The 25,030-nt window shown below is 49.2% G+C and overlaps 1 protein-coding gene across 1 annotated transcript in view; it reads left to right on the top strand.

Moving 5' to 3' along the window:
* The window catches only part of col5a1 (procollagen, type V, alpha 1), a 268,503-nt gene that overhangs the window by 183,238 nt on the left and 60,235 nt on the right, over positions 1 to 25,030 (top strand). Inside the window, exons 31-38 of the mRNA XM_080212368.1 lie at positions 1,385 to 1,438; positions 1,524 to 1,577; positions 8,355 to 8,399; positions 8,551 to 8,604; positions 8,999 to 9,043; positions 11,974 to 12,027; positions 14,470 to 14,523; positions 23,149 to 23,202. Of these exons, the coding sequence (XP_080068494.1) occupies positions 1,385 to 1,438; positions 1,524 to 1,577; positions 8,355 to 8,399; positions 8,551 to 8,604; positions 8,999 to 9,043; positions 11,974 to 12,027; positions 14,470 to 14,523; positions 23,149 to 23,202 (414 nt within the window). The remainder of the gene's footprint in view (positions 1 to 1,384; positions 1,439 to 1,523; positions 1,578 to 8,354; positions 8,400 to 8,550; positions 8,605 to 8,998; positions 9,044 to 11,973; positions 12,028 to 14,469; positions 14,524 to 23,148; positions 23,203 to 25,030) is intronic.

A 25,030-nucleotide genomic window follows, 5' to 3' on the forward strand; every position in this document is an offset into this window, starting at 1 on the left:
AATCACAGCACAGGAACAGGCCCTTCGGCCCTCCAAGCCTGCACCGACCATGCTACCTGACTGAACTAAAACCTCCTACCCTTCCGGGGACCGTATCCCTCTATTCCCATCCTATTCATGGGTTTGTCAAGATGCCCCTTAAAACTCATTATTGTATCTGCTTCCTCTATCTCTCCCAGCAGCGAGTTCCAGGCACCCACCACCCTCTGTGTAAAAAAAAAACTTGCTTCGTACATCTCCTTTAAACCTTGCCCCTCACACCTTAAACCTGTGCCCTCTAGTAATTGACTCTTCCACCCTGGGGAAAAAACTTCTGACAATCCACTCTGTCCATGCCTCTCATAATCTTGTAGACTTCTATCAGGTCTCTCCTCAACCTCCGTCGCTCCAGTGAGAACAAACCAAGTTTCTCCAACCTCTCCTCATAGCTAATGCTCTCCATACTCGGCAACATCCTGGTAAATCTTTTCTGTACCCTCTCCAAAGCCTCCACATCCTTCTGGTAGTGTGGCGACCAGAATTGAACTCTATATTCCAAGTGCAGCCTAACTAAGGTTCTATAAAGCTGCAACATGACTTGCCAATTTTTAAACTCAATGCCCTGGCCGATGAAGGCAAGCATGCCGTATGCCTTCTTGGCTACCTTCTCCTCCTGCATTGTCACCTTCAGTGACCTGTGTACCTGTACACCCAGATCCCTCTGCCTATCAATACTCTTAAGGGTTCTGTCATTTACTGTATATTTTCTATCTGTATTAGACCTTCCAAAACACATTACTTCACATTTGTCCAGATTAAACTCCATCTGCCATCTCTCCGTCCAAGTCTCCAACTGATCTATATCCTGCTGTATCCTCTGATGGTCCTCATCGCTATCCGCAAATCCACCAACCTTTGTGTCGTCCGCAAACTTATGAATCAATGCAGTTACATTTTCCTCCAAATCATTTATATATATTACAAATCGCAAAGATCCCAGCACTGATCCCTGAGGAATAGCACTTATCACAGCCCTCCATTCAGAAACACACCTTCCACTGCTATCCTGTCTTCTGTGACTGAGTCTCAAATGGATATGGTGGGGTTAAGAGTGACTGGACCTTTTTGAAGCTAATTACAGTGTTGTGTCTTTATGAAGCTATTTACTCTGCAGAATAACAGACATTGATGGTAACTCTGTAAGTGGACGATGCCAGCTATGCCAATGAGGCCCAGGGATCTGTGGACTCTTCAATCCGCACTGTTATTGGTTGAAAGGTCTACTTTGGGAGTCTAGATTCCCAGTTGTCTAAATGTAAGATTATCCCCATTCTTCTGTCTCCTGTAAGAGGGATTATGAAGAAATTCCCATGTTCCTGTTAACCTGTTTCCTCTGTTGATCTAGGGAAAACTCGGAGTTCCAGGGTTGCCGGGATACCCAGGAAGACAAGGCCCAAAAGTAAGTCAACCTCCTGCAGTCATAAGGCAGCTCCGATCCGGAATTCCTGGACTTCCTGTTGATGGTTTTTCTCTTCTCCTTCCAGGGTTCGATCGGATTCCCAGGATTTCCAGGAGCCAACGGCGAGAAAGGAGTGAGAGTAGGTACCATCATGTTAGGTGTTGTATTCTGCCACCCAGAGTGGGTGAAGTTGTCAGGAGAACTGAGTGAAGTAACCGAGGCAGCAGAGGATTGGTTTTATTGTGTGAAGAGAAGGGTTTATTCCTACAGCCCATTAGCACACAGAAAGAATCCGTTACACAATACAGAGAGTCAAAATAAATGAATCCTTTCCTGGTTGACAGGATGTAACCAGTGGAGTGCCACAGGGATCAGGGCTGGGATCTCAACTATTTACAATTTATATTCAGCTGGGATGAAGAAACCTGATGATACAAAGATAGGCAGGAAAATAAGTTGTGAGGAGGATCCAGAGGGTCTGCAAAGGAGTGTAGATCGGTTCAGTGAGGGGGTAAAAACTCTGGCAGATGCAGTATAATGTGAGGAAGTGTGAGATTATCCACTTTGGCAGGAAGAATGGAAAACAGCCAATTAATTAAGTGGGGAGAGATTGCAGAATGCTTCAGTACAGAGGGATCTGGGTGTCCTAGTTTGCAGGTCCAGCAAGAAATCAGAAGGCAAATGGCTGTTATTCTGAAGGAGGTGGAGTGTAAAAAGAGGGAAGTCTTGCCCAACTATATAGTGAGTTGTGAGATCACTGCTGGAGTTTTGGTTTCGTTATTTAAGAGGAATATATTTATGTACGAAACAGCTGGGTAAAGGTTCACTGGACTGATTCCCGGGATGAAGGGGTTTGTGTTGTGAGGAAAGGTTGCGTCGGTTCCCACTGGAGTTTAAAAGAACGAGAGATGATCTGTTTGAAACAGAGGATTCTGAGGGGACGACAGAGTTGGATGCTGAGGGATGTGAGATCCCCTTTGTAGTGGATCTCTGGGGCACAGCATAACAATAAGGCGTCTCCTGTTTAAGATAGGCTTGGGAGGAATTTCTCCCCTGAGGGTTGGTGGTGTTTGGAAGTCTCTGACCCAAAAAGCAGTGTAGGCTGGGACATTGAATATATTCCCAGCTGCACTGACTCTCTGAAGAACTTCTTAACCCTGCATTTACTAAACCTAATTTAGCATGGCCAATGCACCAAACCTTTGGAACTGTGGGAGGAAACCAGAGCACCCGGAGGAAACCCACACAGACATGGGAAGAACATGCAAACTCCACACAGGCAGTGACCCATGTACGACCGTGCTGCCTGTCTGCTCGAAAGCTGTAATTGGGGTCCTGGGACTAAAGCAGAGCCTGGTTTGTGTGTTTGTACAGCTCTCATTCCTGTTTTGGGTGGGGGTTTACTCGCTGTGTACGTACTGGTGTTAATCTGTGTGGAATCCTGGAGCTGCTCCCACTGGGATCCACTCTTATTGAACCCAGGCGGGAAACTCCCAGCCAATGAGAGTCTGAAATCCACCAGATCAAATTCCTGAACAGATCTGATTGGCTGATCAGTCTGAACCATGGCAGTGAGGCAGGCTGGGTATGGGATTTGCCTGATCCGGGGGGAAGTTTCCTGGTTACAGGATCTGGGATGTGGGTCAGAGCCAGGCTTCCTGTGGCTTCCAATTGGCCTTGTACTGGGAGCTGAGGCCAGAGTGAGAGCTTGTCGGGTTCAGCAGTTTCTGGCATTGTATCATTCCATTGGGAAGATTCTTCTCCCTCTCTCCGATTGTGTACTTCCCCAGTGCCGGCTTCCCTTTCATTTCAACAATCCATCCGGGTACACGACAGTCCAAATACATTTTAATTTCCCGTACATTGTAATTTCACAAACTTTTTAAACAAACTGATACACTGCCTGCAGCAAATAAACCTTCCTCATTACAGCAGCAAACACCCTCCCCTCCAATGGGAGTGGAGTCCGTGGGAGGGTTAGTTATCTATCACCACCGGGGGTTTCCGCCTTTTGGGTCACAGGAGACCCAACGGGACAATAGTCCACATTTACAGCTGAGGGGAGTTCCTCTTGCAGAGGGACAGTATTGGGAACATGGGTTGAATGGCCTCCTGTGGGTAACCATTCTCTGATTCTATTTTAATTATTCAAATGTGGCTTTCTTAAAAAGGAGCCTGGTTTTCGGCGGGGGGGGGGGGGGGGGGGGGGGGGGGGGGGGTGTTGGGGGTGGCGTGAGAGAGACAGTGGGTGGTGGGGGGGGGGGGCATCATTTCCAGAGAACAGGAGGATTGACCAGTCAGTGTTACACTGCCACCCTCACCCCCTGGGCAATGGGTACCTTCCAGAAACCAACCATAAAGGGACATGTTCCCCCACTCTCACCCCCACACCCCACGGGAGGAATTTATCCAGTTTTGGGGTGACTTCTTCACCCTAATACCCCCTGCCCCCAGAACCTGCCACCATCACCACCTCACCCCATACCCAGCGCCCACCCACCCAAACCTTGGTGAGGCTGTCAGGAGGGGGTTGGGGGTGGGGAGGGGGTAGCCCCAGGGGATTTTGGATCTAGCCCAGGTTGTGAAAGGGTTAAAGTTTTCTGCTGTGTCTGTTGGGGTGGGGAGGTGTGGGGGGGGGGGGTCCCTGCTGAGCAAAGCTGGCTGTCACTTCCCATTCACGGATTTCCTGCGATGGTTTTTTGGCTGTTGGAATTGCTTTGGGAAGCAGGCGGAAGGCAGGATTGTAGAGTTAGCAGCTGGAGCCTGGCACACTGGCAAAAGGTTCTGCCATTCAGCGATTGAAGGGATGTTGACACGTTTAAAATGAGTGAGTCACAATTAATATAAAACTCTCTCCCAGGCCCCGTCTGGAGCAGCCATGCTCCATCTCGGCATGGGGCAGGGAGACTGCCATTACTGTGGTAACGACTCAGGAAGCATTGCAAAGGGCAGGGGGATTTCAAACCACCCCCCTCCATCCTCCCACCTCCCCCCCACCCCCACCCCCACCCACTTCCCCCCCATCCTCCCACCTCTCCCCCCACCCACACCCACTCACCCCGCCATCCCCCCCGCCTCCCCCCCACCCACAACCCCACCCACACCCACTCCCCCCATCCTCCCACCTTCCCCCCAACCCCCACCCACACCCACTCCCCCCCTATCCTCCCACCTCTCCCCCCCACCCACACCCACACCCACCCCCCCTCCCCCCCTCTCCCCCCCCCCCACCCACACCACACCCACACCCACTCCCCCCCCATCCTCCCACACCCACACCTACACCCACACCCCCCCCTGACCCCCCCCCTCCTCCCCCCCCACACCCACCCCCCCCCCCCCCCCCCCCCACGCACGAACCCCCACCCCCCCCCCCCCCCCCCCCCAGATCAGCTCAGTGTTGCCAAATTGCAATGGATAGATTTTTGTTAGGTAAGGAGTTACAAAACCAAGATGGACTTACAACAGCAATGGCTTACATTTCTATAGCGCCTTTAGCTCAGTTTTACGTGCCAGAGGTGCTTCACGGAGCCTCGGGAGATTTCAGGACAGTTTTTAATCAGAGGGAAGTTTGAAGGAGCATGTTCGAGGAGGGGAGGGTGAGGGAGGGAAACCCAGCGCCCAGTCAATGGCCAGACACAGCAGGTAATCAGGAAGGCAAATAGAATCTTGGCATTTATTGCTAAAGGGTTAGAATATAAAAGTGTTGCTGCTACTGTACAAGGCATTGAACAGACCGCACTTAGAATATTGTGCACAGTTTTGGCCCCCTTGAGGAGGGAAGCACTGTCATTGGAAGTGGTTCAGAGGAGATTCACTGGACTGATTCCAGAGATGAGGCGTTTATCATTATATAGAGAGATTGGGCAGTTCAGGCTGATACTCGCTGGAGTTTAGAAGAATGAGAGGCAATCTAATTGAGGTGTACGGGATGATGAGGGGGATTGACAAAGGGAGACGTGGAGAGGATGTTTCCTCTTGTGGGACAATCTAGAACAAGAGGTCCCAGTTTTAGGATAAGGGGTGACAGAATTAAAACAGAGATGAGGAGGAATTACTTCTCTCAGAGGATGGTGAATCTGGAATTCACCAGCACAGAGTGCAGTGGGTGTCGGGACATTGAGTAAATTTAAGGAGACAGATTTTTAATCAGTAAACGGCTGAAGGGTTATGGAGAACGGGCAGAAAAATGGAGTTGAGGCAGAGACAAGATTTGTAAATTGCCCCTTAGTGTCCAAAGATGTGTAGGTTAAAGAAATTAGTGAGGGAAATACATGGGTTTACGTGGCTAGGCCCTGGGTAAGATGTTCTGTTGGAGAATTGGTGCAGACTCGATGGGCAGAATGGCCTCCTTCCACAACTGTTGGGATTCGGTGATAATCTATGAAGATCATCCGTGATTGTATTGAGTCACGGAGCAGGTTCGAGGGGCTGAATGGCCTACTCCTGTTCTGAGCTCTTATGTTAATATATTTTTATGGCCACCAGTGATGAATTGAGATATAGGCTAAAATCTAAATGAATGCTTGACTAGGTTTGAGGGGCTGAATGGCTACCTTCTATTTGCACCTCCTTTAATAGATGAGTAAATATTAACAGGAGTTGTATCCACCCAATCGGAGTGAGACAGGAGCTTGTAAAATGGGTGATTAAGGGACACCTCCTTTGACCAGGCAGAGCTTACATTCTGTGTCCCTGAGTAACTGTGCCGGTGTAGCTGCCTCCAGCTCCTTCATTTCTTTAACTGTTCTGCAGCCAGGAATAAACCATACATCCTGAGTCCTGAGAACTGGAGCTTTATATCGATATGAGTTCACTGTTTGGAATTTGATGTGTTTTATGCTTCTATATTCCAACACTCCATAGGGTTCATATCCCAGGGTGTGTGAGGTAGCGGGTTAGGAATAGGAAGGAGAATGGCACACTGCCATGTTCAAACATCATATAAACCCCCAGCCTCCTGGACCCACCTCTACTGGTCTATCTGACCATGCAACCCAAGGCCAGCTAGAAGCAGGGAAGTTGTTTCCACTGGCGGGTGAAACTAGAACTAGGGGGAATGGCCTCAAAATAAGGGGAGCAGATTTAGGACTGAGTTGAGGAGGAACTTCTTCACACAAAGGAATTAAGGGTTATGGTGAGCGGGCGGGTAAGTGGAGCTGAGTCCACGGAAAGATCAGCCATGATCTTATTGAATGGCGGATCAGGCTCGAGGGGCCAGATGGCCTACTCCTGCTCCTAGTTCTGATGTTCTTATGTAGAACATTGCCTCATTGCTTCTTCCACATGGAGACCAGTCTGGCCACAGAGACAGAGCCAAGCTCTACTCCGCTTACAGCGCACTGGAGACTATTCAGCCCATCACCCTTCTACTGGCTCTTTGACGGAATTATCCATTTAATTTCAGTCTTTTTTTCTTTTTCCAAGTTGAAGAGTTTGCTTTTTGAGTATTTGATCCAACCCCCTTTCATCAATTACCTTCAGTCTCTCTCCTCAGGTATTTGACCGTCCACATCAGTGGGAACAGCTTCTCCTGATTCATTCTGTTCAAACTCTTCATGATGTTGAACACTTGTTAAATACCATTCACCTCAAACTCTCTGAGAGCAATCCCAGCCTTGCAGACAAAAAATAGCAGCTTGTTTTTACCCACTGACCTTTGCCCAGTGGGTCCTCGCTGATCTTTGCCACTGACCTTTGCCCGGTAGGTCCTCGCTGACCTTTGCCCGGTAGGTCCTCGCTGACCTTTACCCGGTGGGTCCTCGCTAACTTTTGCCCGGTGGGTCAGTTTGCCCACACAGATCAGCGGGTGAAAGATGAGGTGATTGGATGGTTTGGGATGTGACGGGCGAGTAAAAAGCAGATTCAGCCGAATCCTTTCCACGTGTTCAGGTTAAAAAGATGGATCCCAAATTGCGAGGGATATTCCAGTAAAGTGGGTGATTTGAACTGCACACTCACAGAGAACAGGGTAAAAATAATCCCCTCTGTGGGAAATGTACCTCTGCAGGGTCACTCACTGGGGATGATTCCTTCTGATAGGTTAAAGACATGTACCGGAATTCTCCGACCTCTCCCAAGCTGGGGTTCTCCAGTCCCGCTGCAGTAAATGGAGTTTTGGCTGAGTGCCAAATTCCCTGTTCTCGGTGGGGGCAGGGCACTCAAGATCAGAAAATCCTGGCCCTTGGTTTGATTTGATTTATTATTGTCACATGTATTAACATACAGTGAAAAGTATTGTTTCCTGCGCGCTATACAGACAAAGCATACCGTTCATAGAGAAGGAAAGGAGAGAGTGCAGAATGTAGTGTTACAGTCATAGCAAGGGTGTAGAGAAAGATCAAATTAATGCGAGGTAAGTCCATTCAAAAGTCTGACAGCAGCAGGGAAGAAGCTGTTCTTGAGTCGGTCGGTACAGGACCTCAGACTTTTGTATCTTTTTCCTAACAGAAGAAGATGGAAGAGAGAATGTCCGGGGTGCGTGGGGTCCTTGATTATACTGGCTGCTTTGCCAAGTCAGCGGGAAGTGTAGACAGAGTCAATGGATGGGAGGCTGGTTTGCGTGATGGATTGGGCTATATTCATGACCTTTTGTAGTTTCTTGCGGTCTTGGGCAGAGCAGGAGCCCAGACCGAGCTGTGATACATCCAGAAAGAATGCTTTCTATGGGGCATCTGTAAAAGTTGGTGAGAGTCATAGCTGACATGCCAAATTTCCTTAGCCTTTTGAGAAAGTAGAGGCGTTGGTGGGGATTTCTTAACTATAGTGTCAGCATGAGGTTCTTGGCAGGACAGGTTGTTGATGATCTAGACACCTAAAAACTTGAAGTTCTCGGCTCTTTCAGTTGGTTGGTTTGTTCCTGGATCATGGGTGAGTCTGACCGTGATCTCATCCATCTCTTGAATTTTATTTCTAGGGCACTCCGGGAAAGGCAGGTCCCCGAGGACAGAGAGGCCCAACGGTGAGAACTTATTTACTCAGTATCTTCAGCACCTGGTCTGGTGACTCACCACTAAATGTCAATGCTTTTCTGCATTAATTCCTCAATGTAAATCTCCACCGTCCAACTCTCCCTTTCCAGTGGATCTAACTCTGTTTATTTTATATTAAAGGGTCCACGAGGTGAACGTGGTCCAAGAGGATCAACAGGAAAAGCAGGACCCAAGGTAACTAGATACTTCAGATAGAGAGTAAAGCTCAGAATCTGTGACATTGTTTGGAGCGGTTTAATTCTCTATAGCTAATAGTGGATTGGGTGAAAGCTGCATCCAGTTCAGACACCACCCCAGCCCCCGTTCCACAGACAGCAGTCACTCTCAACTCAGCCATTCCGGGTGTAAAATGAAAGGGTTCCGAGCCTCTGCCGCGTCCAGCGTGGACACGAGGCCTGTGGGGATCTGGGATTGAAGGTCAGTAATTCAGCCTCTGAGGAGTCACTGAAGGAACCGCAGCGATTGGAATTGACTGAAGCAGGAATATTCTCTGCAGTGCTATTGTGAATATCGTACGATAATTCGTCCAGTTTGTGGAGTTAACATTTTGAATTGTTTCTCATTCCAGGGTAGCTCGGGCAATGATGGTCCACCAGGTCCTTCCGGAGAGAGGGTAAGGACAGCCTCTCTTTTATATTCCATCGTTCTCGGACAGCTGCTTGATTCAGAGCAAAGCTTGGCCCCAGGGTCAGCATGAGAGTCAGGGTGCCAGTGAGTAATCTATGTCTCTTATCCAGGTCATCGCAGCATACGGAGATCAGACCACAGAGTCATTGAGGTTTACAGCATGGAAACAGGCCCTTCGGCCCAATTTGTCCATGCCGCCTTTTTTTTAAAAACCCCTAAGCTAATCCCAATTGCCTGCATTTGGCCCATATCCCTCTATACCCATCTTACCCATGTAACTATCTAAACACTTTTTAAAATACAAAATTGTACCCACCTCAACTACTACCTCTGGCAGCTTGTTCCAGACACTCACCACCCAATGTGTGAAAAAATTGCCCTTCTGGACTCTTTTGTATCTCTCCCCTCTCACCTTAAACCTATGTCCTCTAGTTTTAGACTCCCCTACATTTGGGAAACGATATTGACTATCTAGCTGATCTGTGCCCCTCATTATTTTATAGACCTCTATAAGATCACCCCTCAGCCTCCTTCGCTCCAGAGAAAAAAGTCCCAGTCTATCCAGCCTCTCCTTGTAATCATCCAAATCCACCTGTCTTGTTGTTGGTTTTGCTTAAGATCATAAGACCATAAAACAGAGGAGCAGAATTAGGCCACTCGGCCCATCGAGTCTGCTCCGCCATTCAATCATGGCTGTTTCTTTTCTCATCCCCATCCTCTTGCCTTTTCCCCATAAAGCCTGATCCCTTTATTAATCAGGAACCTATTTATCTCTGTCTTAAACACACTGTGACCCGGCCCTCCACAGCCTTCTGTGGCAAAGAGTTCGACGGATTCTCTGATTCCAGTGGTCCAATGGCTATTTTTGCCTCTCTGTTACCTTTTATATATTGAAAAAAACTCTTCCCATCTTCTTTTACATTACTAGCTAGCGTACACTCATATTTCATCTTCTCCCCCCTTATTGCTTTTTTAGTTGTCCTCTGCTCACTTTTATAGATTTCCCAATCCTCTGGCTTCCCGATAATCCTCACCACTTTGTATGCTTTTTCTTTTGTTTTTATGCTGTCCTTGACTCCCCTTGTCAGCCATGGGCGTCTCATCCTCCCCTTAGCCTGTTTCCTCCTCCTTGAGAAGGATTTCTGTTGTGCCTCCTGAACAACTCTCAAAAACTCCTGCCATTGCTGTCCCACTGTCCTCCCTGCTAGGCTCCCTTTCCAATCAACTCTGGCCATCTCCTCTCTCATGTCTTTGTAGTTACCTTTATTTAATTGTAATACCGTTACATCTGACTGCAGCTTCTCCCTCTCAAACTGCAGGCTAAATTCTATCATATTGTGGTCACTGCTCCCTCAGGGTTCCTTCACCTTGAGTTCCCTAATCAGGTCTGCCTCATTACACATCACCATATTGCCTGTTCCCTAGTTGGCTCTGTCACAAACTGCTCCAAAAAAAACACTCAGACATTCCACAAATTCCTTTATTCTGTGAATAATAATGGCCCAGTAAATGGCAGCTGCCAGAATTAGATTAATCTTTTCTAGTTGGGAGATGTTTATTTGATTCTCCTTCACTTTTATCAGTCGCCTCAGATCTTAGCCTTTGAAGCTGGGAGTAAGGATCAGCATTGCATGCTGACTCTCACAGGCTGCAGGGAACAACAACAGATTCTAAATCAAAAAGAAACATTCTCGTTTCAAAATCCAAATAATTGAGGTCAAGAAAAGCATCTCGGAATGTACAAGAAAATGAGCTTTAGGCTATCCAATCCATGCGGTGATTAAATCCAGACTATCCAATGAGGAACAGCTATTGATGAGACATTTTGACTGGCTGGGACATGGGGTCTCTCCGTTTCATTGGCTGTTTGTCGATGATGTTTAGACTTTGGGTCAGTGACCCTGATTTGTTCCCACATTTGGACGCTGTCAGGCCACAGTGGGGCGGACAGCTGAATGTGGCAGGCGCCATTTTACTGACGACACATCCGTGACCTCTACATGTCCCCTTCCCAGTGCCATTGTGAACAGAAAGTCACAGGACATCAGAACCGCATCAGTTCATCGACTTCACGGTAACTCACAACCAAAGAAAGCATGGCCACATCCTCCCATTGACAGACACTCGCAGTGTTAATGGCTGATCATCTAACCCCTGTGGCTGTTCCACTAGAATGAGCATCTCAGCACCACGGCCAATGATGTACAGATTTTACTGACCTGCAAGGGAGGCGATGGCCAGGTGATACTATCACTGGGCTAATAATCTAGAAACTCAGCTAATGTTCTGGGGACCCGGGTTCAAAACCTGCTACAGGCAGCTGGTGGAATTTGAATTCAATAAAAGTATCTGGAATTAAGAATCTACTGATGACCCATTGTCGATTGTCGGAAAAACCCATCTGGGTCACTAATGTCCTTCAGGGAAGGAAATCTGCCGTCCTTACCCGGTCTGGCCTCCAGAGCCACAGCAATGTGGGTGACTCTCAACTGCTCTCCAAGGGCAACTAGGGATGGGTAATAAATACTGGCCCAGACACCAACACCCATGTCCCAGGAATGATTTTTTAAAAAGTTGAAGCCTGCAGATTTTAACCAATGATCTATGTCTACTCTGAAGAGACATTTAGTCCAGTTCTTCAGTCTCCATGTGGATGTACACAATCCCATTGCATCTTTGTGAAGAAGGCTGGGAAGTTTCAATGATGAATTGGACAAATGTTATTTCTTAACCGAGATTCCGGTTATCTGATCATCCCTCTCATTGTGGATCTCAGTGTGAGCAAAGTGGCTGCTGTATCTCCTGGTTACAATTTAGAAAAGTAATTAATTAGTTGTAAAGACGAATTCAGGCTGTGACAGGTGCTATAGAAATGTACAACTTCCTTTCCTCATCATTCTAATGTTTACATGGCAGGGACCACCTGGACCTCAGGGACCAATGGGATTCGCTGGACCTAAAGGACCTCCTGTAAGTAATCCCAAGGATTTGCCGCAAATTGTTCCAGATTTATTCACTAACACCACAGCTGCATCTCCTCAGAAATAATGTCAGAAACCAACCTAAACCCCCAATAACCTCGTTCACATATCAGCAAATCACCTCAACATTCACTCAGTTTAGGAGAGTGACTCATTCTCAACAAACCAAAACAGGCACGATAAACCAAATGGAACCCCTCTACACTCTCCCCATCAAACACTCCCAGGACAGGTGCACCACAGGGTTAGATACAGAGTAAAGCTCCCTCTACACTGTCCCCATCAAACACTCCCAGGACAGGTACAGCATGGGGTTAGATACAGAGTAAAGCTCCCTCTACACTGTCCCTCATCAAACACTCCCAGGACAGGTACAGCATGGGGTTAGATACAGAGTAAAGCTCCCTCTACACTGTCCCCATCAAACACTCCCAGGACAGGTACAGCACGGGGTTAGATACAGAGTAAAGCTCCCTCTACACTGTCCCCCCATCAAACACTCCCAGGACAGGTACAGCACGGGGTTAGATACAGAGTAAAGCTCCCTCTACACTGTCCCCCCATCAAACACTCCCAGGACAGGTACAGCACGGGGTTAGATACAGAGTAAAGCTCCCTCTACACTGTCCCCCCATCAAACACTCCCAGGACAGGTACAGCACGGGGTTAGATACAGAGTAAAGCTCCCTCTACACTGTCCCCCCATCAAACACTCCCAGGACAGGTACAGCACGGGGTTAGATACAGAGTAAAGCTCCCTCTACACTGTCCCCCCATCAAACACTCCCAGGACAGGTACAGCACGGGATTAGATACAGAGTAAAGCTCCCTCTACACTGTCCCCCCCATCAAACACTCCCAGGACAGGTACAGCGCGGGGTTAGATACAGAGTAAAGCTCCGTCTACACTGTCCCCCCCATCAAACACTCCCAGGACAGGTACAGCACGGGGTTAGATACAGAGTAAAGCTCCCTCTACACTGTCCCCCCATCAAACACTCCCAGGACAGGTACAGCACGGGATTAGATACAGAGTAAAGCTCCCTCTACACTGTCCCCCCCATCAAACACTCCCAGGACAGGTACAGCGCGGGGTTAGATACAGAGTAAAGCTCCCTCTACACTGTCCCCCCATCAAACACTCCCAGGACAGGTACAGCACGGGGTTAGATACAGAGTAAAGCTCCCTCTACACTGTCCCCCCATCAAACACTCCCAGGACAGGTACAGCACGGGGTTAGATACAGAGTAAAGCTCCCTCTACACTGTCCCCCATCAAACACTCCCAGGACAGGTACAGCACAGGGTTAGATACAGAGTAAAGCTCCCTCTACACTGTCCCCCCCATCAAACACTCCCAGGACAGGTACAGCATGGGGTTAGATACAGAGTAAAGCTCCCTCTACACTGTCCCCATCAAACACTCCCAGGACAGGGACAGCACGGGGTTAGATACAGAGTAAAGCTCCCTCTACACTGTCCCTCATCAAACACTCCCAGGACAGGTACAGCACAGGGTTAGATACAGAGTAAAGCTCCCCCTACACTGTCCCCATCAAACACTCCCAGGACAGGGACAGCACGGGGTTAGATACAGAGTAAAGCTCCCTCTACACTGTCCCTCATCAAACACTCCCAGGACAGGTACAGCACAGAGTTAGATACAGAGTAAAGCTCCCTCTACACTGTCCCCCATCAAACACTCCCAGGACAGGGACAGCATGGGGTTAGATACAGAGTAAAGCTCCCTCTACACTGTCCCCATCAAACACTCCCAGGACAGGGACAGCACGGGGTTAGATACAGAGTAAAGCTCCCTCTACACTGTCCCCATCAAACACTCCCAGGACAGGGACAGCATGGGGTTAGATACAGAGTAAAGCTCCCTCTACACTGTCCCCATCAAACACTCCCAGGACAGGGACAGCATGGGGTTAGATACAGAGTAAAGCTCCCTCTACACTGTCCCCATCAAACACTCCCAGGACAGGTACAGCACAGGGTTAGATACAGAGTAAAGCTCCCTCTACACTGTCCCCCATCAAACACTCCCAGGACAGGTACAGCACGGGGTTAGATACAGAGTAAAGCTCCCTCTACACTGTCCCCCATCAAACACTCCCAGGACAGGTACAGCACGGGGTTAGATACAGAGTAAAGCTCCCTCTACACTGTCCGATATTGTACCTAATTCCAGTCCTCAGGGACATTTACTGCTCCGTCCAGGGCTTTTCTCCTGAACTCTCTGTGCCAATGAGAGTGAGGTTATGCCCAGTGTGTGTTGACTCTGAGGATTGAGTGAACATTTCATAGCGAAGGGCTGAGTGGGTCTGAGCTAGACTGAAGCTCTGAGCGTGTGGGTGAAATTTCCATCCAGTTTCCTGTGCTCTGCTCCAACAATGATTTCTCTCTCTGTCCAACCTTTTCTCAGGGCCCAGTCGGTAAGGACGGATTACCTGGTCACCCAGGGCAACGCGGGGAAACTGTAAGTACCAGTTCTCTCTCTGGGGTCTTTGATTTCTCTGCCTCATTCCTTCCAAATGCAGATGTCTCTTCAAGGTGACCATTCCCTCTCGTCACACAGAGAGAGGGACCGAGATGTGCCAGGTTCCCCATTAGAATGAGACTGTTATCATCAGAGACTGAGTCATAGAGGTTTACAGCATGGAAACAGGCCCTTCGGCCCAACTTGTCCATGCCACCCTTTTTTTTGAAACCCCTAGGCTAATCTCAATTGCCCACATTTGCCCCATATCCCTCTATACTCATCTTACCCATGTAACTGTCTAAATGCTTATTAAAAGATAAAATTGTACCCGCCTCTACTACTACCTCTGGCAGCTCGTTCCAGACACTCACCACCCTCTGTGTGAAAGTATTACCCCTCTGGACACTTTTGTATCTCTCCCCTCTCACCTTAAACCTGTGCCCTCTAGTTTTAGACTCCCCTACCTTTGGGAAACGATATTGACTATCTAGCTGATCTGTGCCCCTCATTATTTTACAGACCTCTATAAGATCACCCCTCAGCCTCCTACGCTCCAGAGAGAAAAGTCCCAGTCTATCCAGCCTCTCCTTATAACTCAATCCATCAAGTCCCAGTAACATCCTAGTAAATCCTGGACACTATCCATCTGAGGAAATGCATTTGCCCAAATTCAGACATCCAGGACAGGGGGCACATTCTGTACGGGAGATGTTCTGTCTGAAGTCCCCTCAGCTCTATCACTGCTGCACTGCGTTTGATCCAGATCTCACCCTGTTTATTGTATCTGAGTGGATACGGAGATAAGATCCATCGGGAAAAGGGATCCAGTCAGCCTTTCTGATCTGGAGTATATGTGACTTCAATCCCATAATATGTGCTTAGCAACAGAAGGAGACCATTCAGCCCCTCAAGTCTATCCCACCATTCAGTTTGGTTCAGGTTAATCTGTAGCACAAACCCTCCTTGTTTCCATTACCCTTAATCCCCTTACCCACAAACATCGATAATTCACAGTGAATCCAAACCCCCATTCACTGCCCCCCCACTTCTTCACCCCTCCTTCACCCCGCCTCCCCACTCCTTCACTCCTCCTCCTCCTCCTCCTCCTCCTCCCTCCTTCACTCCTCCTTCACCTCCCTCACCCCCTCTCTCACCCCCTCCCCCCAACCCCCCTTGTCTCACGCCCATTCTCCCATCCCCCCCTCACACTTCCCTCACCATCCCACCCGCCTCCCCCATCTCCCCACCCCCCACATCCCTCTTTTCCCCTGCCCCACACAGTGAAAAGTATTGTTTCTTGCGCGCCACACAGACAAAGCATACCGTTCATAGAGAAGGAAAGGAGAGGGTGCAGAATGTAGTGTTACAGTCACAGCGAGGATGTAGAGGAAGATCAACTTAATGCGAGGTGGGTCCATTCAAAAGTCTGACAGCAGCAGGGAAGAAGCTGTTCTTGAGTCAGTCGGTGAGTGATCTCAGACTTTTGTATCTTTTCCCGATGGGAGAAGATGGGAGCTCTGGGACCGCTGGCCACTGGTCACATGTGGGTGGTTGGTCTGGGTCAGTTTCAGGTTGGGTGTCTCCAGGGTCCTAAGGATCACCAAGAGATTAAGTTAAAGAGATTAAATTCTCTGCATGTAACCTGACAGACTGAATTTGATGTAAGCTGCTCCTTGCAGGATGGGTGAAGAGTTAATGCAGCAATTGTTAACAGGGTACTGTGCTCATGTTGGTGAGCAGTATGTGATTAACCTCATTCCCCACCAGGGGAGAACGCAGCTGGCTGGTCTCCCCGCTCGCTGTCCAGTGTGTGCTGCTGTGTTCAGATGTTGGGGAACACAGGAGCTGAGAGGGCAGCATTGCACCTTAATATAACTTCACGGGGTATAGAGAAGGTATGCCATTTCCTCCATCCCAGAGTTACCCCCTCTTCAGACCCAGCAGATTAGGAAAATCATCAGGGAAACTCGAACACGCGACGTACAAATATGCAAAGTAGGAGCAGAAGTAATCCATTTTTTCAATTCCTCTCTGGCCACAGGGTGAGGTGCCAGACAACTGGAGAATACCAAATGTGGTTTCGCTATTTAAGAAGGGTTGTAGAGATAAACCAGGGAAGTACAGAGCAGTGAGTCTCACGTCAGTGACAGGAAAACTATTGGAGAAACCTCTGAAGGAGAGAATCTATCTCCATTTAGAGAGGCAAAGCTTGATCAGGGAGAGTCAGCATGGCTTCATCAGAGGGAGGTCACCCCTAACAAATTTGAATTTTTTGAGGAGGTGACCAGGTGTGTGGACGAGGGGAGTGCAGTTGATGTAGTTTATCTGGATTTCAGCAAAGCCTTTGACAAGATCCCACACGGGACACTTGTAAAGAAGGTAAATGGACATGGGATGCAGGGTAACTTGATAAAGTGGATTCAGATTAGCTCAGTTGTAGGAGACAGAGGGTGATCACAGAAGCTGCTTTAGTGACTTGGAGGCTGGATTTTGTGAAGGGGACCCATTGGGAGGGCCACAATGTCTTGGGGACAGAGTCGGGGAACATGCCGTCAATGAGAGGAGTCCCAATGGAGTTGGAATGTCTCCTGGACAAAGGCCGGAATTTTACTATCCTGCCACAGGAATCAGAGTGGGCGAGGGACAGACCGTGGGAAGGTCTGCTGACATCAGACAGGATTTTGCTGCTTTGCGATGGTCGAGGCCCTAAAATCCCACCCATTATCTCCTCTTAAGACTCAGTCAACAAGACAGACATGCTTACGTCAATTTTCAGTCTTTCAGGTTTTAATCCCTCAGCACAGAGATACAGAGAGATACCTTCTTCTGATTCTCAGACAGCAGCCTCCAGAGAGAGAGCTGTCTTCACACGGCCAAACCTCCGAGTGAGAGGGGGTGAAAACACCTCTTGCCTTTTGTAGATCCCTGGGAAAAAGATTCCTATTTTCTAGCACGTTCCAGACTTCAATTCCTGGAAGAAGAGTGAGAGAGGAAAAGAGCTACTCGCTAAGGGTAACAATAATGCAGCAGCCCAGATCAAACCAAAGACCCCAGTCATTAGGAGCAGTTAACCTTCTGCAGAATCAGTATTTGAGCTGCCGACTGTCAGCAATTCAGCATCATTAAACCGAGCTGATCATAAACACAGCCTTCACCAGAACGTTCCAGAAAATAACACTCTTAACGGCACAGCATCGTCACATTGTGATGTTCTGAACTGAGTTACTGGTTTTGTGATGTGGTCTCCCGCGATCAGCTGTGTTGTGTGGCCTTTTTCTCGACTGTGTTGTATTTTCTTGTGCTTTTCTGAGCGGGGTTGTATTTGCGTTCTACCTGGTTTTGTGTTCTGCACTGGGTTGTGTTCTATTACTGTTTTGTGTCATAATGTTTTGATCCGTGTTCTCTTGTTCTGGGCTGACATTTTTTTCCTAGCTGAGTTCAGCAATGAGAAGTGCTGCGTTATTCTGCGCTGGGTTGTGTTGCGTTGTTCTGCGCTGTGTTGCATTGTTCTGCGCTGTGTTGCGTTGTTCTGCGCTGAGTTGCGTTGTTCTGCACTGGGTTGCGTTGTTCTGCGCTGAGTTGCGTTGTTCTGCGCTGAGTTGCGTTGTTCTGCGCTGAGTTGCATTGTTCTGCACTGTTGTGTTGCGTTGTTCTGCGCTGTGTTGCGTTGCGTTGTTCTGCGCTGTGTTGCGTTGCATTGTTCTGCGCTGTGTTGCGTTGCGTTGTTCTGCGCTGAGTTGCGTTGTTCTGCGCTGAGTTGCGTTGTTCTGCGCTGAGTTGCGTTGTTCTGCGCTGAGTTGCATTGTTCTGCACTGTTGTGTTGCATTGTTCTGCGCTGTGTTGCGTTGCGTTGTTCTGTGCTGTGTTGCGTTGCGTTGTTCTGCGCTGTGTTGCGTTGCGTTGTTCTGCGCTGTGTTGCGTTGCGTTGTTCTGCGCTGTGTTGCGTTATGTAATGGAGTTATAGAGTGGTACAGTGCAGAAAAGGCTCTTTGGCCCATTGAATCTGCACCGACAATATCTACCACTAAAGTCGTGCTAATCTCATTTTCCAGCACTGGTCCCATGTTCCCCACAGATGTTACGATACTTCAAATGCTCATCCAAATACTTTTTAAAGGTTGTAAGGTTTCTGGCCTCCACTATCTTCCTAGGCAGTGCATACCCATCACTCTGAATGAAAAAGGTTTTTCTCAAATCCCCTCACCCTGAAACTCTGCCCCCTCGTCATTGACCCCTCGACCAAGGGGAACAGCTGCTTTTACTCACCCTGTCCAAACCCCTCATAACCTTACACACCTCAATCATGTCCACTTCAGACTTCTGCTCTCGAGAAAACAGTCCAAGCTTTATGTTGTTTGGAGCTGCGCTGAGTTGTGTATGAGCTGCACCGGAGCTGTGGCATTACTGTGCCAGAGCTGTGTTGTAACCGTGTTGATGGCGTGTCAGAGCTGTGTTGTAGCTGTGTTGATGGCGTGTCAGAGCTGTGTTGTAGCCATGTTGACACCTTGTCAAAGCTGTGTTGTAGCTGAGATAATCGCATGTCAGAGCTGTGATGTAGCTGTGTTGATAGTGTGTCAGAGCTGTGTTGATGGCGTGTCAGAGCTGTGTTGTAGCCGTGTTGATGGCGTGTCAGAGCTGTGTTGTAGCCGTGTTGATGGCGTGTCAGAGCCATGTTGTAGCTGTGTTGGTGTGTCAGAGCTGTGTTGTAGCCGTATTGATGGTGTGTCAGAGCTGTGTTGTAGCCGTGTTGATGGCGTGTCAGAGCCGTGTTGTAGCTGTGTTGATGGCATGTCAGAGCTGTATTGTAGCCATGTTGACACCTTGTCAAAGCTGTGTTGTAGCTGTGATGATCGCATGTCAGAGCCGTGTTGTAGCTGTGTTGATGGCGTGTCAGAGCTGTGTTGTAGCCATGTTGACACCTTGTCAAAGCTGTGTTGTAGCTGTGATGATCGCATGTCAGAGCTGTGTTGTAGCTGTGTTGATGGTGTGTCAGAGATGTGTTGTAGCTGTGTTGATGGTGTGTCAGAGATGTGTTGTAGCCGTGTTGATGGTGTGTCAGAGCTGTGTTGTAGCCATGTTGACACCTTGTCAAAGCTGTGTTGTAGCTGTGATGATCGCATGTCAGAGCTATGTTGTAGCTGTGTTGATGGTGTGTCAGAGATGTGTTGTAGCCGTGTTGATGGTGTGTCAGAGCTGTGTTGTAGCCGTGTTGATGGTGTGTCAGAGCTGTGTTGTAGCTGTGTTGATGGCATTGTTACCGAGGCTGGTTTTATTTTGCGCCCTTGTGTTGTGTAATTTGTTATATTTTAATAATAAAAAACATCCAATCACACGATCCACCATCGCTGACTCAGCTCTTTCCCCACAACCTTCACCTCCCCCAAGAACTTGGGAAACTTATCCTCACCCTGACCCCCTCACCCTCACCCTGACCCCCTCACCCTCACCCTCACCCCCTCACCCTCACCCTGACCCCCTCACCCTCACCCTGACCTCCTCACCCTCACCCTGACCTCCTCACCCCCTCACCCTCACCCTGACCCCCTCACCCTCACCCTGACCCCCTCACCCTCACCCTGACCCCCTCACCCTCACCCTGACCCCCTCACCCTCACCCTGACCCCCTCACCCTCACCCTGACCCCCTCACCCTGATCCCTCACCCTCACCCCCTCACCCTGACCCCCTCACCCTGACCCTGACCCCCTCACCCTCACCCTGACCCCCTCACCCTCACCCTGACCCCCTCACCCTCACCCTGACCCCCTCACCCTGACCCCCTCACCCCCTCACCCCCTCACCCTCACCCCCTCACCCTCACCCCCTCACCCTCACCCCCTCACCCTCACCCTGACCCCCTCACCCTGACCCCCTCACACTGACCCCTTGACCCCCTCACCCTGACCCCTTGACCCCCTCACCCTGACCCCCTCACCCTCACCCTGACCCCTCACCCTGACCCCCTCACTCTGACCCCTGACCCCCTCACCCTGACCCCCTCACCCTGACCCCCTCACTCTGACCCCTGACCCCCTCACTCTGACCCCTGACCCCCTCACCCTCACCCTGACCCCCTCACCCTGATCCCTCACCCTCACCCCCTCACCCTGACCCCCTCACCCTGACCCTGACCCCCTCACCCTCACCCCCTCACCCTCACCCCCTCACCCTGACCCTGACCCCATGGTTCCAAACCACAACAAAAAGCTGAACAGCAGAGAATGCTGACCCCTCTTATCCAAATTCCAATTCCACCCAATCACATCCTGACTACTGAGCAAGATCAGATAGTTGACCGGAAACGCCTGGAATTCTGCTGGAAGAGTTTGGAGAGATTCCATCCTCATTTCCAGCTCCTGAACATTTCCTTCCGTTAGAGCGCAAAGCTCAGCTGCCCTGCGGGCAATCCCACCGTCGGCTGTGTAACTCACTGCGGATTCTGGGTCAATTAAAGCTTCCACCCTTCAGGATGCTGTCTTACGCCCGTTCTTGTCCTTTCACCTGATCACACCCCCAGTCACACCCCCATCACGCCCCCCCAGTCACACCCCCCCAATCACACCCCCCCAATCACACCCCCAATCACGCCCCGATTCCATCCCAGGGTGACTGCATTTACCTGCGATGGTTTGTGGAGCTGTGAGGCAGGCTTCACTATGTTCTGATTGAAGACTCGATGAAGCTTAGAAGCTGTGTCGCTGGAGCCTTGTTACTGAACAGTGTGTGGAACATGGTTGTAGAAGAAATTAGATTCATATAAGCAATTAGGTTGCATAGAAAAGTAAGTCTGTTTTAAACGGACCTACTATAGTAGGGACTAAAGCTGCAGCAGTAGCTAAAGGGTTAATGATTCACTATATACTCACCATTATATCGAAAATCAAGAAACTAGCTGAAGCAGGCAGGGTTAGAAAAACAGGGCCTAGCAGACACTCAAGGTCTAAAGGCCAGATAACGGGCCATCTGCCTTTTAGGAGGATAGAAAAATAAACCACCATTCTTCTCCCCTATCTAGTTACGGTAAATCACAAGGGACAGGGACTGTAGGATGATTTAGACCAAGGACACTATAGATAAGTCCTAGGACCATAGATTTAATTAATGGGACAATGACTAAAGGGGTAATAGAGATAGTAAGGATAATAGGGAGTATTGTAACCTGCTTGCAGAGTTGTTTGTTTCACTGTATAAAAATAGCGCACGTTTGTTCAAAAAATCAGAATTCTCTCGGTGTTGACTGAGGTGGACTCTCCGTGGTATCACGACAATAAACTCTCCTGATGCCTGACTCTGAACGTCTCTGCCTGAGTTATTCTGAGCTAGGAGTTTCCTCGACAATGGTGAATGGGTAGCAGGAGCAGGCCATTCAGCCCATCGGGACTGCTCTGCTATTCAAACTGATCACAGTTGATATCCAAGCTCAGTGTCATTTTCCCACATTCTCCCCTGATCCTTTCACATCTCAAATGTGTAGAAAGCTCTCAATTTCGGCCTCAAAGTTGCTGAATGTTCCTGATTCCACAGTCCAGAGAATTCCAGAGATACAGCGGCCTTCAGAATTCTCCATCTCATCACAATGACCCACCCCTTATCCCTGAGTCTGTGGCCCCTGGATCTAAACACTCGACCAGGGAAAACATCCTTCCTGAATCACCTTGTATCACCTTGTGCATCACTTCATGTGATACCCAGTGCGCCTCACCCAGTGCGCCTCACCCAGTGCGCCTCACCCTGTGCGCCTCACCCAGTGCGCCTCACCCAGTGCGCCTCACCCAGTGCGCCTCACCCAGTGCGCCTCACCCAGTGCGCCTCACCCAGTGCGCCTCACCCAGTGCGCCTCACCCAGTGCGCCTCACCCTGTGCGCCTCACCCAGTGCGCCTCACCCTGTGCGCCTCACCCTGTGCGCCTCACCCTGTGCGCCTCACCCTGTGCGCCTCACCCTGTGCGCCTCACCCAGTGCGCCTCACCCAGTGCGCCTCACCCAGTGCGCCTCACCCTGTGCGCCTCACCCTGTGCGCCTCACCCAGTGCGCCTCACCCAGTGCGCCTCACCCAGTAAAAAGTCTGACAACACCAGGTTTAAGTCCAACCGATTTATTTCATAGTAAACTCACAAGCTTTTGAGGTTACCCCCTTCGTCAGGTGAATGGAGAGTCCTGGCCTCAGACAGAGCATATAAAGCACAGACAGTTTGCAGATTACTGATTAGAATGCGAATCTTTACACCTAACCTGCTGTTCAAGTCAAGATTCGCATTCTAATCAGTAATCTGTAAACTGTCTGTGCTTTATATGCTCTGTCTGAGGCCAGAACTCTCCATTCACCTGAAGAAGAGGGAAACCTCGAAAGCTTGCGAGTTTACTATCAAATAAATCGGTTGGACTGAAACCTGGTGTTGTCAGACTTTTTACTGTGTTTACCCCAGTCCAACGCCGGCACATCCACATCATGCCTCACCCTGTATCAGAGGGTTAGTACTGAGGGAGTGCCACACTGTCTGCCTCAGCCTGTGTCTCTCTCCCAGGCTGAGTGGTTCTGAGTTGTCTCTATCTGTTCTCCAGCTGAATCTTTGCTGGTCAGGTTTCATGCCAGATGTTACTGATCTCTCACATTTTCTCCACAGGGCTTCCAAGGGAAAACGGGACCACCGGGTCCTCCTGGAGTGGTCGGTCCACAGGTGAGTACAGAATTGTTCAAAATTCATTCCAGAAACTCACAGTAAGTTTAAAATCACAGAATACAGTTTGAGCAGCTGGTGCGGAGGATTCGAGTTTGTGCTGGGATATCTCCCCAACTCTGGGTCTGTCCTACTGACTGTACGCTCTAGAACACAGTGCACGGACACGGGGGCGCCCTGTACGCAGACACAGAGAGGATAGGAGCAGGAGGCCATTCAGCCCTTCCAGCCTGCTCCACCATTCATCACCATCATGGCTGGTCATCCAACTCAATAGTCTAATCCTGTTTTCTCCCCATAACCTTTGATCCCATTCGCTCCATGTGCTATATCCAGCCGCCTCTTGAATATATTCAATGTTTTGGCATCAACTACTTCCTGTGGGAATGAATTCCACAGGATCACCACTCTCTGGGTGAAGAAATGTCTCCTCATCTCCATCCTAAATGATCTACCCCGAATCCTCAGACTGTGACCCCTGGTTCTGGACTCCCCCACCATCGGGAACATCCTCCCTGCATCTACCCTGTCTAGACCTGTTAGAATTTTATAAATCTCTATGACATCCCCCCTCATTCGTCTGAACTCCAGCAAAAACAATCCTAACCTGGTCAATCTCTCCTCATACATCAGTCCCACCATCCCCAGAATCAGCCTGGTAAACCTTCACTGCACTCCCTCGAGGGCAAGAACATCCTTCCTCAGAAAAGGAGACCAAAACCGCACACAATACTCTAGGTGTGGCCTCACCAAGACCCTGTATAATTGCAACAACACATCCCTGCTCCTGTACTCGAAACCTCTCGCAATGAAGGGCAACATACCATTTACCTTCTTTACCGCCTGCTGCCCCTGCATGCTTACCTTCAGTGACTGGTGCACAAGGACACCCAGGTCCCTCTGCACACTCCCCTCTCCTAATTTACAGCCATTCAGGTAGTAATCTGCCGCCTTGTTTTTGCTTCCAAAGCAAATAACCTCACATTTATCCAAATTATTCTGCATCTGCCATTGATTTACCCACTCACCCAACCTGTCCAGATCATTCTGAAGGATCTCTGCATCCTCCTCACAGTTCACCCCCCCACCCAACTTCATACCAAACATGTCCAAATTTAAATTGGACTTTAGTTTTTGTGAGTTGACGGTCTGTGCTTCGTTCAAACACATTTCCCATTTCCAGTTTGTACCCAGTTTGTTTCTCGTGCTCACATTGCTGTCTGAAACATACAAACAAGGAACAGGAGGAGGCCACTCAGCCCCTCCAACCTGCTCCGCTCTTCAATAAGATCATGGCTAATCCAACAGTACCCTCAAATCTACATCCCACCAACTCCCCAATAACCCTTCACCCCCTCGTCAATCTCACCCCCAATAACCCTTCACCCCCTCGTCAATCTCACCCCCAATAACACTTCACCTCCTCATTAACCCCAACTCTGATAACCCTTCACCCCGTCATTAACCCTTCACCCCCCAATAACCCTCCACTCCTTGTTTCACCTGAAAAACTTCCAAACTCTCGGCTTCTGTCACCTGCTCAGGATGAGAGTTTGAAAGATTCTCGAACAGGACAAGTTCCAGCTCATCCTGTTGGAAATGGGCCAGAATGTGGACACAATCCATGGGCAGGATTCTGCCCAGATGATTTATTGTTAACGTCAAACAAGAGGCAAAGCAGCCACAAATCCTGGTTTCAGGAAGGATTCATCCCCAAACTATGATCATTCTGATCAGGATCAATCTGTCTGCAAATTCTTCAATCAAACTGGCCCAGCTTCACCAAGGGGACAGGGATTTTTAAAGCCTGGAGCTTCAGTCTGTGACG

Source organism: Carcharhinus amblyrhynchos, chromosome 25 (assembly GCF_965287045.1).
Source record: "Carcharhinus amblyrhynchos chromosome 25, sCarAmb.v2.hapA, whole genome shotgun sequence".
NCBI classification, from domain to species: domain Eukaryota; kingdom Metazoa; phylum Chordata; class Chondrichthyes; order Carcharhiniformes; family Carcharhinidae; genus Carcharhinus; species Carcharhinus amblyrhynchos.